The 15,657-nt window shown below is 40.5% G+C and overlaps 1 protein-coding gene across 1 annotated transcript; it reads left to right on the forward strand.

Moving 5' to 3' along the window:
• The first annotated feature begins 7,997 nt into the window (after nucleotides 1-7,997).
• LOC117328474 lies at nucleotides 7,998-15,096 on the forward strand. The gene is made up of 3 exons (XM_033886007.1): nucleotides 7,998-8,117; nucleotides 14,416-14,752; nucleotides 14,849-15,096. The coding sequence occupies exons 1-3, from the start codon at nucleotides 7,998-8,000 to the stop codon at nucleotides 15,094-15,096; spliced, it is 705 nt and encodes a 234-aa protein (XP_033741898.1).
• The last annotated feature ends 561 nt before the right edge of the window (nucleotides 15,097-15,657 follow it).

Raw genomic sequence — 15,657 nt, forward strand, 5'->3', positions numbered from 1 at the left:
AAATATTCATTTTTCATGCATCGCTCAGAAAAACGTTTAATTTTTGAAAACCGCTTAGAGGACTAATTGGGGAATATATTGAATATCAATACCGTTGTGTATTTGATGGTTTAGCTTAGTGAAATTTTATTGTACTCTGAGTATTAATAGAAAACTGCTGCGTTACTAGGACAGACTGGTTTACTTACAGGAACACTTACTGATTACTAACTACTGTATCATACCACTACGGAGTTAATTAGTAGTAGAGGGAGTACTAAATGACGTGGTTTTAAATAAGTAGACATAGCACCATAAATAACGGGGTATTATTAACACTTTATTCCAGAGAAACAGAACAGAGTATAAAGAGGTACTTTACTTAACCAAGTGCCATTCATTTAAATTGTAGAGATAGGGAGAAAAAGCATGATCATATCTATTAATTGTTTTTCTTTTCAATACTTTCATGAGTGGCTTATAAACGTTGACATTAAAAAAGAATCTAGTAAAAGAATTGTTCAGGTATACGCTGTGCATATATTAGTGTAGAAATTGTTCTTCGGAAAAGTGGTTAGCAGTAAAAAATAAGAAGTACTTCTAACAACATTTACACGGGTACATGTGTATGGCCGATTGTTTATTTCTATTGACTTAACATTCAAATAATTACTATTTTAAAAGAATATTGAGTACCTCCACGCATAATGGTCTTCATGTTTTCTATCTGATACATTTTATGCCAATAATTATTATGAAAATTTATGAAATGATACTTAAGGTAGACAATACGCTAAATATAACCTTCAGATAAACAATAGGATATATCTTATCTCCGGATAGACAATAGAATACATCTTATCTCCGGATAGACAATAGAATACATCTCCTTTCCGGATAGACAATAGAATACATCTTATCTCCGGATAGACAATAGAATACATCTTATCCCAAGGTAGACAATAGAATACATCTTATCCCCAGGTAGACAATAGAATACATCTTATCCCCAGGTAGACAATAGAATACATCTTGTCTCCGGATAGACAATAGAATACATTTTATCTCCGGATAGACAATAGAATACAGCTTATCTCCGGATAGACAATAGAATACATCTTATCCCCGGGTAGACAATAGAATACATCTTATCCCCAGGTAGACAATAGAATACATCTTGTCTCCGGATAGACAATAGAATACATTTTATCTCCGGATAGACAATAGAATACAGCTTATCTCCGGATAGACAATAGAATACATCTTATCCCCGGGTAGACAATATAATACATCTTATCCCAGGTAGACAATAGAATACATCTTATCTCCGGATAGACAATAGAATACATCTTATCTCCGGATAGACAATAGAATACATCTTGTCTCCGGATAGACAATAGAATACATCTTATCTCCGGATAGACAATAAAATACAGCTTATCTCCGAATAGACAATAGAATACATCTTATCCCCAGGAGGACACTAGCATACATCTTATCTCCGGATAGACAATAGAATACATCTTATCTCCGGATAGACAATAGAATACATCTTATCCCCAGGTAGACAATATAATACATCTTATCTCCGGATAGACAATAGAATACATCTTATCCCCAGGTAGACAATAGAATACATCTTATCTCCGGATAGACAATAGAATACATCTTATCCCCAGGTAGACAATAGAATACATCTTATCTCCGGATAGACAATAGAATACATCTTATCCCCAGGTAGACAATAGAATACATCTTATCCCCAGGTAGACAATAGAATACATCTTATCCCCAGGTAGACAATAGAATACATCTTATCTCCAGGTAGATAATAGGACAAAGTGTTATCTCCAGGTAGACATTAGGATAAATCTTATCCCAAGGTAGACAATAGGATAAATATTGTCTCCGGATAGACAATAGGATAAGTGTTATCTCCGGTAGACATTAGAATAAATGTTATTCTCCGGATAGACAATAGGACAAATATTATCTCCGGATAGACAATAGGATAAGTGTTGTGACTCTATGGGGCGAGTTGGTTTGCAGTGGTCCGAGTCTGTAGGTATATCTGGAAAACTCGCCCGAAGGTGATGTGTGGAAGTACTCGTAACTCGTCCAGGTTAGTCTACATATGGTTGTTCTGGTATACGGACGTGTTTCGCACACCGCACCTGACTGACCGTAGGCTCGCCGTATTGCACGACATTATATATATACTATATCATAGCAGATATTGAATATTCACGGCTATCTTGCACAACATTGGTGGAATTGTCGGGATCAATGGTGCAAGCGGGGTCAAGTCTGGTTTTATCGCTGGGAGGACCCTATTACTCCGAGACTATTACTTCTTCTTCCTAGGTCCTTACGGGTTCTGGCCCTTCAGAATTCTCATGATCTGCCCAACTCGGGACACCTAGGGGAAACGAAGACCCTTCAACGTGTTAAACAGAGTGTTATCTGGTACGGGGTGTCTGGTGACAGCAAGAAGTACGTATCGTTTTGCATGGTCTGCGGACTCAACAAGAAAGCAAGTATCAAACCCAAAGCTGCCCTCGAACAATACCATTCTGGGACCCCAATGGAGAGGGTTCACATGGACATTTTGGGGCCTCTTCCCGTTACCCCACGAGGGAACAAGTACATCCTCATGGTGATTGACCAATTTTCAAAGTGGTTAGAATGCTACCCATTGCCGGACCAGAGCGCAGAAAGTGTCGCACGGGTTGTGGTGGATGAATTCATCTCCAGATTCGGCTGTCCACTGGAAATCCACACGGATCAAGGCAGGAATATGGATGGGTCTCTTGTATGGACAGTTTGCAAATTGCTTCAGATCACCAAGACGAGAACAACTCCATACCATCCAGCTTCCAATGGTCAGATCGAAAGGTATAACCGGACTATTCTACAGCCATTCCGATGTTTTATCGACGGGAAACAAGATAGTTGGGATCAACATCTACAGCAGCTTGCAGGGGCCATACGAGCGACTGTGCACCGGCAAACCGGGTTCACTCCTAATCGGATGATGTTGAGTAGGGAGGTAACCCAGCCTCTTGACATCTATTTGGGCACATCTAATGTTAAATCTCAGGTAGAGAGTCCCGCTGAGTATGAACTCGGTTTGGAGGAAGTGTTGGAGGAAGTCCATCGGATTGCACGCCAGAATCTTGGTGGCGCGCAGCACAGGCAGAAGAGGGATTATGATCTCCGAGTTCACCAAAGAGCCTACCAGGTGGGGGATGTAGTTCTGAAGGTGGATTCTTCTACGACAGTTGGGGTGTCGAAGAAACTGAAGGCTTCTTGGAAGGGGCCCTATTTGGTGACCACGGTAAATTCGCCTGTGTTGTACACCATCACCGACCGGAAGGGCAGTAGTGTTATCCATCACGATCGCCTAAAACTTTGTAAGGACAGAGAGTTTCCGGTCTGGCTGAGGAGAATGAGGAACGAACTCCTCAAGGAGGTGGAAGTGGAGTCGTCGGCTGATTCCCGGGAGCGTGAACATGAGGGTGATATGGGACTACGGAAGTTGTTTTCTGGTCCTGGTTCCACGGCAGGGGCAGGAGAACCCGATGAAAACGGTCAGGTAACACAGAACTCTCCGACCCCGCGGAGTTCCCGCCGGAGGAGGTCCCCTAGGTATCTGCAGGATTACGACCTGTCATTCGGGAAGTGATGGGCTTTGTCGTATGAATCTGGATAGGACATGCAAGTTGTCCAGCAACTATTGAGGACATGGAAGTTGGTCTTTTGTTCCAGCGACTCGTCGACCTTTTATAAAATGGGGAGGAGTGTTGTGACTCTATGGGGCGAGTTGGTTTGCAGTGGTCCGAGTCTGTAGGTATATCTGGACAACTCGCCCGAAGGTGATGTGTGGAAGTACTCGGAACTCGTCCAGGTTAGTCTACATATGGTTGTTCTGGTATACGGACGTGTTTCGCACACCGCACCTGACTGACCGTAGGCTCGCCGTATTGCACTGCATTACTATATCATAGCAGATATATACTATATCATAGCAGATATTGAATATTCACGACTATCTTGCACAACATAAGTGTTATCTCCCGATAGACAATAGAATACATTTTATCTCCAGATAGACAATAGGATCAATTTTATCTCCAGGTAGACAATAGGATAAATCATGGAAGGCGCATTGATCTAAGAGTCTATCAGGCCCTGGTGTTTCTAATGTACTGATAACATTTTGATGTAAGACGTGTCTAACTGGTTAAGAGGTCTCATCTGTTGTAAACAACGAGTATAACCTGGGCGTGTTGTAATAGAGTACAATATGCATAGTCCAAACCGCCATCATAAATATCCAGCTATCTACCAAAATGAAACATCAATCAGAGCATTTCCGGTTACTAACTTTATTAACCAGTCAAAATGTTACCAGCCTAAATAATGCCTTGGATATTTTTCTGTTCTCAATATACGAGTTGTATATCCGTCCGTCCGACGTGTTGTATCTCCGTCCTGCGAGTTGTATATCCGTCCGTCCTACGAGTTGTATCTACGTGCTCAAAGTTGTATATCCGCCCTACGAGTTGTATATTCGTCCGTCCGTCCTACGAGCTGTATATTTATCCTACGACTTGTATATCCGTCCGTCCTACGAGTGGTATATCCGTCCGTCCTTCGAGTTGTATCTCCGTCCTACGAGTTGTATATCCGTCCTACGAGTTGTATCTCCGTCCTACGAGTTGTATCTCCGTCATACGAGTTGTATATCCGTACGTCCGTCCGTCCTACGAGCTGTTTATTTATCCTACTAATATTATATCCGTCCTACGAGTTGTATCTCCGTCCTACGAGTGATATATCCGTCCGTCCTTCAAGTGGTATCTCCGTCCTACGAGTTGTATATCCGTCCCAAAGTTGTAAAGACGCCCTACGAGTTGTATATCCGTCCGTCCTTCGAGTTGTATCTCCGTCCTACGAGTTGTATACCGTCCTACAAGTTGTAGGTTTTCTCAGCTTACAGAGATAGATGTGAATACATAATAATGAGATCGGGAAACCACTGCGAGGAACAATACTAAAACTTGTGACAAAAGATGACACAGCAGTAATGGTGATTTATTGACAAATTGTAATTAAATTGATATTCTAAAATGATACAGAGTAATTACTTGCCGCCACCTGATGTAGTTTTGAGATCGCTGATTTTTAAATGAAAACATTACCATTACTTTGCTTCTACACTCATATCGTCAAGGTCACAAACGTCAAAATAACAAACAATATTGACCTTGTATAACCACACAATTATCTTTAACTTAATGGACCCTATTCCATATGACGTAACATTTCCCTACTCAGTTACAGAATTACATTTCCCACAATAACCATGTTATTATTTATATTGAATTAAATCCAACTGTTGCATTCTGAGAAGAGGGTATTGAATAAAGCGTTAAAGGGTTTCATTTTAAAGGTTGAAGTTCTATTAATTTTGGTTGCATTGACCTTGAAATATTACATTGGATCAAATGAATTATCTGTGCATTGTATTTATTCATTTTTTAATGATAATACAAAGCCATTTCCATCGTGCACCAACATTTTGATCGACCAACGAAAAATCGTTAATAACAACAAAGTAATTTGCAATACAATTAGTCATTAGTCATCGAATGAATAGGCCATTATCATCGCCATATCTCGTTATAGCGTATTTAGTTTCTATATCTCTATTCATGTTGTATACATTGACCTTACATTGTATCCGTAATCTTTGTGTGTCTCGGTTCTATGTCTCTGCTCCTGGTGTATACATTGACCTTACATTGTATCCGTAATCTTTGTGTGTCTCGGTTCTATGTCTCTGTTCCTGTTGTATACATTGACCTTACATTGTATCCGTAATCTGTGTGTGTCTCGGTTATATGTCTCTGTTCCTGTTGTATACATTGACCTTACATTGTATCCGTAATCTTTGTGTGTCTCGGTTCTATGTCTCTGTTCCTGTTGTATACATTGACCTTACATTGTATCCGTAATCTTTGTGTGTCTCGGTTCTATGTCTCTGTTCCTGTTGAATACATTGACCTTACATTGTATCCGTAATACATTGACCTTACATTGTATCCGTAATCTTTGTGTGTCTCGGTTCTATGTCTCTGTTCCTGTTGTATACATTGACCTTACATTGTATCCGTAATCTTTGTGTGTCTCGGTTCTATGTCTCTGTTCCTGTTGTATACATTGACCTTACATTGTATCCGTAATCTTTGTGTGTCTCGGTTCTATGTCTCTGTTCCTGTTGTATACATTGACCTTACATTGTATCCGTAATACATTGACCTTACATTGTATCCGTAATCTTTGTGTGTCTCGGTTCTGTCTCTGTTCCTGTTGTATACGTTAACCTTACATTGTATCCGTAATCTTTATGTGTCTCGGTTCTATGTCTCTGTTCCTGTTGTATACATTAACCTTACATTGTATTCACACATCTTTGTGTGTCTCGGTTCTATGTCTCTGTTCCTGTTGTATACATTGACCTCACATTATATCCGTAATCTTTGTGTGTCTCGGTTCTATGTCTCTGTTCCTGTTGTATACATTGACCTTACATTGTATCCACATCTGTGTGTGTCTCGGTTCTATGTCTCTGTTCCTGTTGTATACATTGACCTTACATTGTATCTGTAATCTTTGTGTGTCTCGGTTCTATGTCTCTGTTCCTGTTGTATACATTGACCTTACATTGTATCCGTAATACATTGACCTTACATTGTATCCGTAATCTTTGTGTGTCTCGGTTCTATGTCTCTGTTCCTGTTGTATACATTGACCTTACATTGTATCCATAATCTTTGTGTGTATCGGTTCTATGTCTCTGTTCCTGTTGTATACATTGACCTTACATTGTATCCGTAATCTTTGTGTGTCTCAGTTCTATGTCTCTGTTCCTGTTGTATACATTGACCTTACATTGTATCCGTAATCTTTGTGTGTCTCGGTTCTATGTCTCTGTTCCTGTTGTATACATTGACCTTACATTGTATCCGTACATCTTTGTGTGTCTCGGTTCTATGTCTCTGTTCCTGTTGAATACATTGACCTTACATTGTATCCGTAATACATTGACCTTACATTGTATCCGTAATCTTTGTGTGTCTCGGTTCTATGTCTCTGTTCCTGTTGCATACATTGACCTTACATTGTTTCCGTAATCTTTGTGTGTCTCGGTTCTATGTCTCTGTTCCTGTTGCATACATTGACCTTACATTGTATCATTGACCTTATATTGTATCCGTAATCTTTGTGTGTCTCGGTTCTATGTCTCTGTTCCTGGTGTATACATTGACCTTACATTGTATCCGTAATCTTTGTGTGCCTCGGTTCTAGGTCTCTGTTCCTGTTGTATACATAAATGTAGTACCATTGTATAGGTAGAGTTTTCTATACTAGAGATAGTGTGGAGTATCGTTTGGTTTGATGGAATTAAAGTGAAAATATTCATTCATTACTAACCTCTAATAAAAAAAAAAAAGACAACCTGTATTTTCAGAGATCATTATTTATGTATGACGTTGATCGGATACAACAACTGTTCAAATATGAAATATCATGAATGTATTTCTATGTTAATATTCTTTAATTTAGAAGTATTGTTCTTGGCTCGGGAATTGACAGGAAAGATATTTGTATATTTAAACCAGACAAATCTTTCAAACATGATATGCTTGATTAAAATACTATACGTCAAACGAACCGAATAGCGTGAGCAAGGTAACTTAACCTCGCGGTGCGTGATTATTTAGTCATTACATGTTGGTATGGCAAACTAAAGTCTAACCAAACGTGTAGAATAACGAACTAGAATGTCAAAGTGTTTCAGCTTACATATATACAGCTTACATCTATCTTAAGAAACATTTAAAACATAAAAATATACGAGTTTCCTTTATGATGAATCTAATTTGATTTCATTTCATTTTAAATACCTTTATCGATTCATTACGACTGACCTATATGTTGTATATGCCTACATGGCGATTTGTCACACTAGTGTTACGTCAGCCTTGTGGTCTAAACCGGTGTTTGGTAAGGGGTATAATTCTCAGGTCGTGGCGGGAAACATTGGTTATTTCCAGCGCCTTGGCTATTTGGTATCATTATATCCAGACATTGCCTACTTTATATACAATAATCACGCTACTAGGTCTAAACATCAATCTCCACTAATATCCGCATGTACAGTTAGTGTAACATTATGACGTTCAAAATTAATATCGGTATGACACAATCAAATCGGAAAGGAAATATATGACAATGCATTCGTGGATATACGTTTACTTATTGAATTCATTAATGAGTCATAGAAGGTTGGAATGATAGTCGGCCCAGACGCACTCATCAAACGACGGAGTACACTCCCTGACAATCAGCCACACATCACAGAGTGATATACAGTGTAATGTAATTGTGTGCGTTTAGACGGCGGCTATATCGGCGGACGAATGCTGTCAGCACGGGCAGCAATGTCCCGGGATAACAGTGGGATTTATTACAGCATAAAACACTGATTACTACATGCCAATATGACACACTGATTAGAACAGCACAATATACATCCGCTAATTAACACATGTAAGTACACACATGAGACATATGATATATGACATTTTCCAAATGATTAACATATATAAGCACGTGAGATATACCGATCAATAAATGATGACCAATCGTGGGTATTACCGCCAACAAAACCAATTGAAATCAATAAACGGTCATATACAAGACTGAAAACCTTAAAATTGAACGTGTCCACCAAATACCGCTGTTTGGTGTAGGATCTCTACTTTAATAGGCCAACTTAAGAATTTTAGAGAGCTATTTCCCTGTCGCAGTCACAATGGCTTGCTCTATCCCAGGATACATTATTCCAAAAGGGAATGGATCAGTGAAGTCTCCTTGTGTATTTTTTACATTGTTGAGTGTCAGTCAAGTGTTTTTTGTTTGATTGCTCTTTTGTTCTTGGCATATGGAGAACGCTCAAATCCTTTCTTAGAAAGGTAAACATCCTCTGCTGATGATGATAAAATTGTGAGTTTTATTGATGGTGAATCATGATGGTGATGATGATGGTGATTGAATGATGATGATGATGATGATGATGATGATGAGGAGGAGGAGGAGGAGGAGGAGGTTGATGATGATGACGATTGATGTTTGATGATGATTGATGATGATGATGATGATGATGATGATGGTGGTGGTGGTGAGGACGAGGATGATTATTGCGGATGAGGATGATGATGATGACTATTGATGATGATGATGATGATGATGATGATGATGATGATGATGATGATGATGACGTCCTACTGACAATTAAAGACGTCCTACTGATAATTAAATGTTTTAATGAAAAGAAAAAAAGAAGAAAATTTGCATTTGTGATCAGTTATATCATTCAAGTAGTCCTTGGATCAGTTGGAAACGTCGGGCAATTGTGTTCACAAATACACATACGTGCTATGTTTTCTTTTTAGATTTGCAGCCATTAACGTTCCTTTTGGCCTCCATACGCATGCGACGGCGGGTATATGCTGGTTGTCGTATGTTTGTGCCCTTGAGATGATGATGCACCCAACGTAACACCTCACCTGTTAATAGTGGAGTTTGGCCAAAAGTGACTACTTTTCTTCTCTATTAAGGGGTCATTAAGGGACTTGAATCTATCTTTATCTACTCCTTTCCGATCTGTCTTGGAATATTTATCTTCTCTTTCCTATATGTCTTGAGATCTTAACTCCTTGCGTATCAGTCTTGAAATCTTTATCTTCTCTTTCCGTTTTCTTTTCATTTTGTATCTGTCTTAAGATCTTAACTCCCTTCGTTTCTATCATGGGTCTTTACTCCTTTCGTATCTATCATATGATCTTACTTCCTCTCGTATCTATCATGGGATCTTTACTCCTCTCGTATCTCTCATGTGATCTTTACTCCTCTCGTATCTATCATGGGATCTTAGCTCCTTTCGTATCTATCATGGGATCTTTACTCCTCTCGTATCTATCATGGGATCTTAACTCCTCTCGTATCTATCATGGGATCTTAACTCCTCTCGTATATAACATGGGATCTTAACTCCTCTCGTATCTATCATGGGATCTTAACTCCTCTCGTATCTATCATGGGATCTTTACTCCTCTCGTATATAACATGGGATCTTAACTCCTCTCGTATCTATCATGTGATCTTTACTCCTCTCGTATCTATCATGGGATCTTAACTCCTCTCGTATCTATCATGGGATCTTAACTCCTCTCGTATCTATCATGGGATCTTAACTCCTCTCGTATCTATCATGGGATCTTAACTCCTCTCGTATCTATCATGGGATCTTTACTCCTCTCGTATCTGTCTTGGGATCTTAACTCCTCTCGTATCTGTCTTGGGATCTTAACTCCTCTCGTATCTATCATGGGATCTTAACTCCTCTCGTATCTATCATGGGATCTTAACTCCTCTCGTATCTATCATGGGATATTTACTCCTCTCGTATCTATCATGTGATCTTAACTCCTCTCGTATATATCATGGGATCTTAACTCCTCTCGTATCTATCATGGGATCTTTACTCCTCTCGTATCTATCATGGGATCTTAACTCCTCTCGTATCTATCATGGGATCTTAACTCCTCTCGTATCTATCATGGGATCTTTACTCCTCTCGTATCTATCATGTGATCTTAACTCCTTTCGTATCTATCACGGGATCTTTACTCCTCTCGTATATATCATGAGATCTTAACTCCTCTCGTAGCTATCATGGGATCTTAACTCCTCTGGTATCTATCATGGGATCTTTACTCCTCTCGTATCTATCATGTGATCTTAACTCCTTTCGTATCTATCATGGGATCTTTACTCCTCTCGTATCTGTCTTGGGATCTTAACTCCTCTCGTATCTGTCTTGGGATCTTAACTCCTCTCGTATCTATCATGGGATCTTAACTCCTCTCGTATCTATCATGGGATCTTTACTCCTCTCGTATATAACATGGGATCTTAACTCCTCTCGTATCTATCATGGGATCTTAACTCCTCTCGTATCTATCATGGGATCTTTACTCCTCTCGTATCTGTCTTGGGATCTTAACTCCTCTCGTATCTATCATGGGATCTTAACTCCTCTCGTATCTATCATGGGATCTTAATTCCTCTCGTATCTATCATGGGATCTTTACTCCTCTCGTATCTATCATGTGATCTTAACTCCTTTCGTATCTATCATGGGATCTTTACTCCTTTCGTATCTGTCTTGGGATCTTTACTCCTCTCGTATCTATCATTAGATCTTACCTCTCGTATCTATCATGGGATCTTAACTCCTCTCGTATATATCATGGGATCTTCACTCCTCTCGTATCTATCATGTCATCTTAACTCCTCTCGTATCTATCATGGGATCTTAACTCCTCTCGTATATATCATGGGATCTTAACACCTCTCGTATCTATCATGGGATCTTTACTCCTCTCGTATCTTTCATGTGATCCTTACTCCTTTCCTTTCTGTCTTGGGATCTTTCCTCCTTTACTATCTGTCTTTGGATCTTTACTCCTTTCCTATCTGTTTTGGGATCTTTACTCCTTTCCTATCTGTCTTGAGATCTTTACTCATTTCCTATCTGTCTTGAGATCTTTACTCCTTTCGTATCTGTCTTGAGATCTTTACTCATTTCCTATCTGTCTTGAGATCTTTACTCCTTTCGTATCTGTTTTTGGATCTTTACTCCTTTCCTATCTGTTTTGGGATCTTTACTCCTTTCCTATCTGTCTTGAGATCTTTACTCCTTTCGTATCTTTCTTCGGATTTTCTGTCCAATCTGTACTTCCTTTCGGTAATTTGTTGCTATAGTTGATATGGATGGACACACGTTCTTTTACTTCCCTGGCTGTTGGAAGGACCTTGAACCTTTTAACAACATAACCAATACAATGTTATTCCTTTTTTAGCTTTTCTCCTTATTAATGGAAGGGATTTATGTTGGTCTTAGTGTTAGGTTCATAGTCATATAACCATCTATATTACAGTTTTGTTGAGATAGTATGCCGTTAGACATTACCAGAAAATATCTTATACTCGGGTGGTAAGTCTCACGTGGTCAATTTTTCAAAGTGAATATATTAAACGCCTAATGTTTTGCAATACGGAAGTTGGAGGTCAATATGGAAGTTGGAGGTCAATATGGAAGTTGGAGGTCAATACGGAATTTGGAGGTCATACAGATATCATATACAGTGAAATGATATATGACATATTTCATCACAAGCAAATTAAAAACTATTCAAGCATTTGAATTATTTGCTGTCAAATAAATATCTGGTTTGAAATCTTGTTTGATAATAATACAGTATCATTGGACCACATTCTTACAAAGAGTTATACATACTGCCTTAGAAGTATTGCTTTCAATTGTTAAGCATGCGCATAGTCTAATATTCGGCCCTGCTAAAACACGAGTTCGGTCCGCTTACGAGAAACAGAATTCGTTCTATTTCATATCCTGTACAAGTTGAATGCAATAGGGTGACTCAGTATGGTATCCTCCTTTTTGGGGGGTCTATTTTCAATGAAGTCTCTTGGATTGCTTCTTGGCAATATAAGCGCGTCTCTAGGGAACATACTGATGTAAGAAACGACGTAGAGAACTTTCTTGTGTTGAGTTGGGTATATTGTCCTGGCAGAAATCGATGGATATCGGCTAGTTGGAAGATAAAAGTATACCCTATGGATCGAGTGAGAAGCGGAAGGACATTGTGTACACCATTATAACTACAGAGAAGCTATCTCGAGGTCATGATTCCTGTCTGTGACTTTGTGCCATTAGTTTTTTTTTCATATTTTATAAACATTGCTTTATTTGTGGAGATAGTTAAAGACATTTGCCAATAACAGCATCAGCTTCCTTTTGGAGAGACCTATAAATTTGCACTACGCCAGGCAGCTAGTCCTAACGTACCATAATCGAAACACACAAAAACATTGAGATATGATTAATTGGTGTATCTTAATGATGATTGGCTGAAAAATACTGATATACTGACAATTGAAATGAACGACATTCACTCCTACTTTCTAGGTGTGGAGATTATGTGCAAACAATACTAATGTCGAAAACAACACAAACTATCTATCTGCTTGTGAGAAGTAAGCAGCGTTCAGGTTGTCCGATTACCAATTGTTTTTTTTTTAATATCAAATGTACTCGTTAAGAAAGTTCTATTTGTCGATTCCAAATGATGGTAACCGAGTTGATCTCGTAAATGCACTTTGACCTACGGACAAGTTGATGACATTATCTCAAGACTAAACCTGATGCTCGCCCATACAAACCCTAGAATTGCTTGTTTCAACGAGATTAGGTACTTGCATCCATCATTTATCACTAGAAGACTGAACGAATTAAAGTCTAAGCAGAATATGGTCCGTCATGGAGTGGACATTTTCATGGACATTTTCATGGACCACAATAGAATCGATATCTCGAAATGCGCCATTGGTAAAGTGCGGAAACAGTTTCATTAATACTTTGTAATTTTTCAAGATATGAGAAAACATATCCATACGCTCAATATAAATTCGGTCATATTTAAATGCATTGCGTCTAATAAGAATACAAATAGAACTAATGATAGCATTTCCGGGTACTTAACTCAATGCTGTGGAATCATTGTCAACATGAAGACTTCTCCAGCATTGATACAGAGCTAGTTTTGCAGCCGGTTTAATATCAATCATTGCTATAGATTACATTGACCTTGGCTTTTATATCATAAGTGTCACACATATAACAGTGCAGTCGAGATGTACAATAGTAGACTAGTTAGTTGACTTAAGGTACCATGTGTTCACAGAGGGAGGGCAATTAAATTCACGAGCAAAATCGATTAGGTAACAGGTTCTCCGGGAAAATGACACGGAGCGTGGTCGTACAAAAACAATTCTTGTTGTCAGTCTTAGTTTTCTAAAACCATTGGTTGACATCCGTCATAAAACCTGAACTCACATAATGTAGCATACTTGATGGAAATAGACCGGTTTAATTTATGACAAGATATATGCTGGTCGAGCTAATTAATTTATACCCTCTTGTCCTTGAACAAAATGACAAATTACAACCGCTGCTCTGTCTTGGAAAAGGTCATTAGAAAAGGGTAAGATAATTCTATGGAGCTGTATCGGTGATATAGGCAGGATTGGAGTGACAGAGCGACAGTGGATTGGAGCGACAGAGGATTGGAGCGACAGAGGATCGGAGTGACAGAGGATCGGAGAGACAGAGGATCGGAGCGATACAGCGACAGTGGATCGGAGTGACAGTGGATTGGACCGACAGAGCGACAGTGGATTGGACCGACAGTGGATTGGAGTGACATTGGATTGGAGTGACAGAGGATTGGAGCGACAGAGCATCGGAGTGACAGAGGATCGAAGCGATACAGCGACAGTGGATCGGAGCGACAGAGGATCGGAGCGACAGAGGATCGGAGCGACAGAGGATCGGAGCGACAGAGGATCGGAGCGACAGTGGATTGGACCGACAGAGTGACAGAGGATCGGAGCGACAGAGGATCGGAGCGACAGAGGATCGGAGCGACAGTGGATCGGACCGACAGAGGATCGGAGCGACAGAGGATCGGAGCGACAGAGGATCGGAGCGACAGAGGATCCGAGCGACAGTGGATTGGACCGACAGAGGATCGGAGCGACAGAGCGACAGTGGATTGGAGTGACAGAGGATCGGAGCGACAGTAGATCGGAGTGACAGTGGATTGGAGCGACAGTTGATTGGAGCGATAAAGCGACAGTGGATTGGAACGAAAAGATCGGAGCGACAGTGGATCGGAGCGACAGTGGATTGGAGCGACAGTGGAACGGAGCGACAGTGGATTGGAGCGACAGAGGATCGAAGCGACAGAGGATCGGAGCGACAGAGGATCGGAGCGACAGAGGATCGGAGCAACAGAGGATCGGAGCGACAGAGGATCGGAGCAACAGTGGATTGGACCGACAGAGGATCGGAGCGACAGAGCGACAGTGGATTGGAGTGACAGAGGATCGGAGCGACAGTAGATCGGAGTGACAGTGGATTGGAGTGACAGTTGATTGGAGCGACAGTTGATTGGAGCGACAAAGCGACAGTGGAATGGAGCGAGAAGGTCGGAGCGACAGTGGATTGGAGCGACAGTGGATCGGAGCGACAGTGGATTTGAGCGACAGTGGATCGGAGCGACAGTGGATTGGAGCGACAGAGCGACAGTGGATTGAAGCAACAGTGGCTTAGAGCGACATTGGATTAGAGCGACAGGGGATTGGAGCGACAGGGGATTGGAGCGACAGAGCGACAGTGGATTGAAGCAACAATGGCTTAGAGCGACATTGGATTAGAGCGACACGGGATTGGAGCGACAGTGGATTGGAGCGACAGTGGATCGGAATGACAGAGGATTGGAGTGACAGTGGATTGAAGCGACAGTGGATTGGAGCGACAGAGGATCGGAATTACAGAGGATCGGAGCGATACAGCGACAGTGGATCGGAGCGACAGAGGATCGGAGCGACAGAGGATCCGAGCGACAGTGGATTGGACCGACAGAGGATCGGAGCGACAGTGGATTGGAGCGACAAAGCGAC

This window comes from Pecten maximus, chromosome 5 (genome assembly GCF_902652985.1).
Source record: "Pecten maximus chromosome 5, xPecMax1.1, whole genome shotgun sequence".
Taxonomy (NCBI): Eukaryota; Metazoa; Mollusca; class Bivalvia; order Pectinida; family Pectinidae; genus Pecten; species Pecten maximus.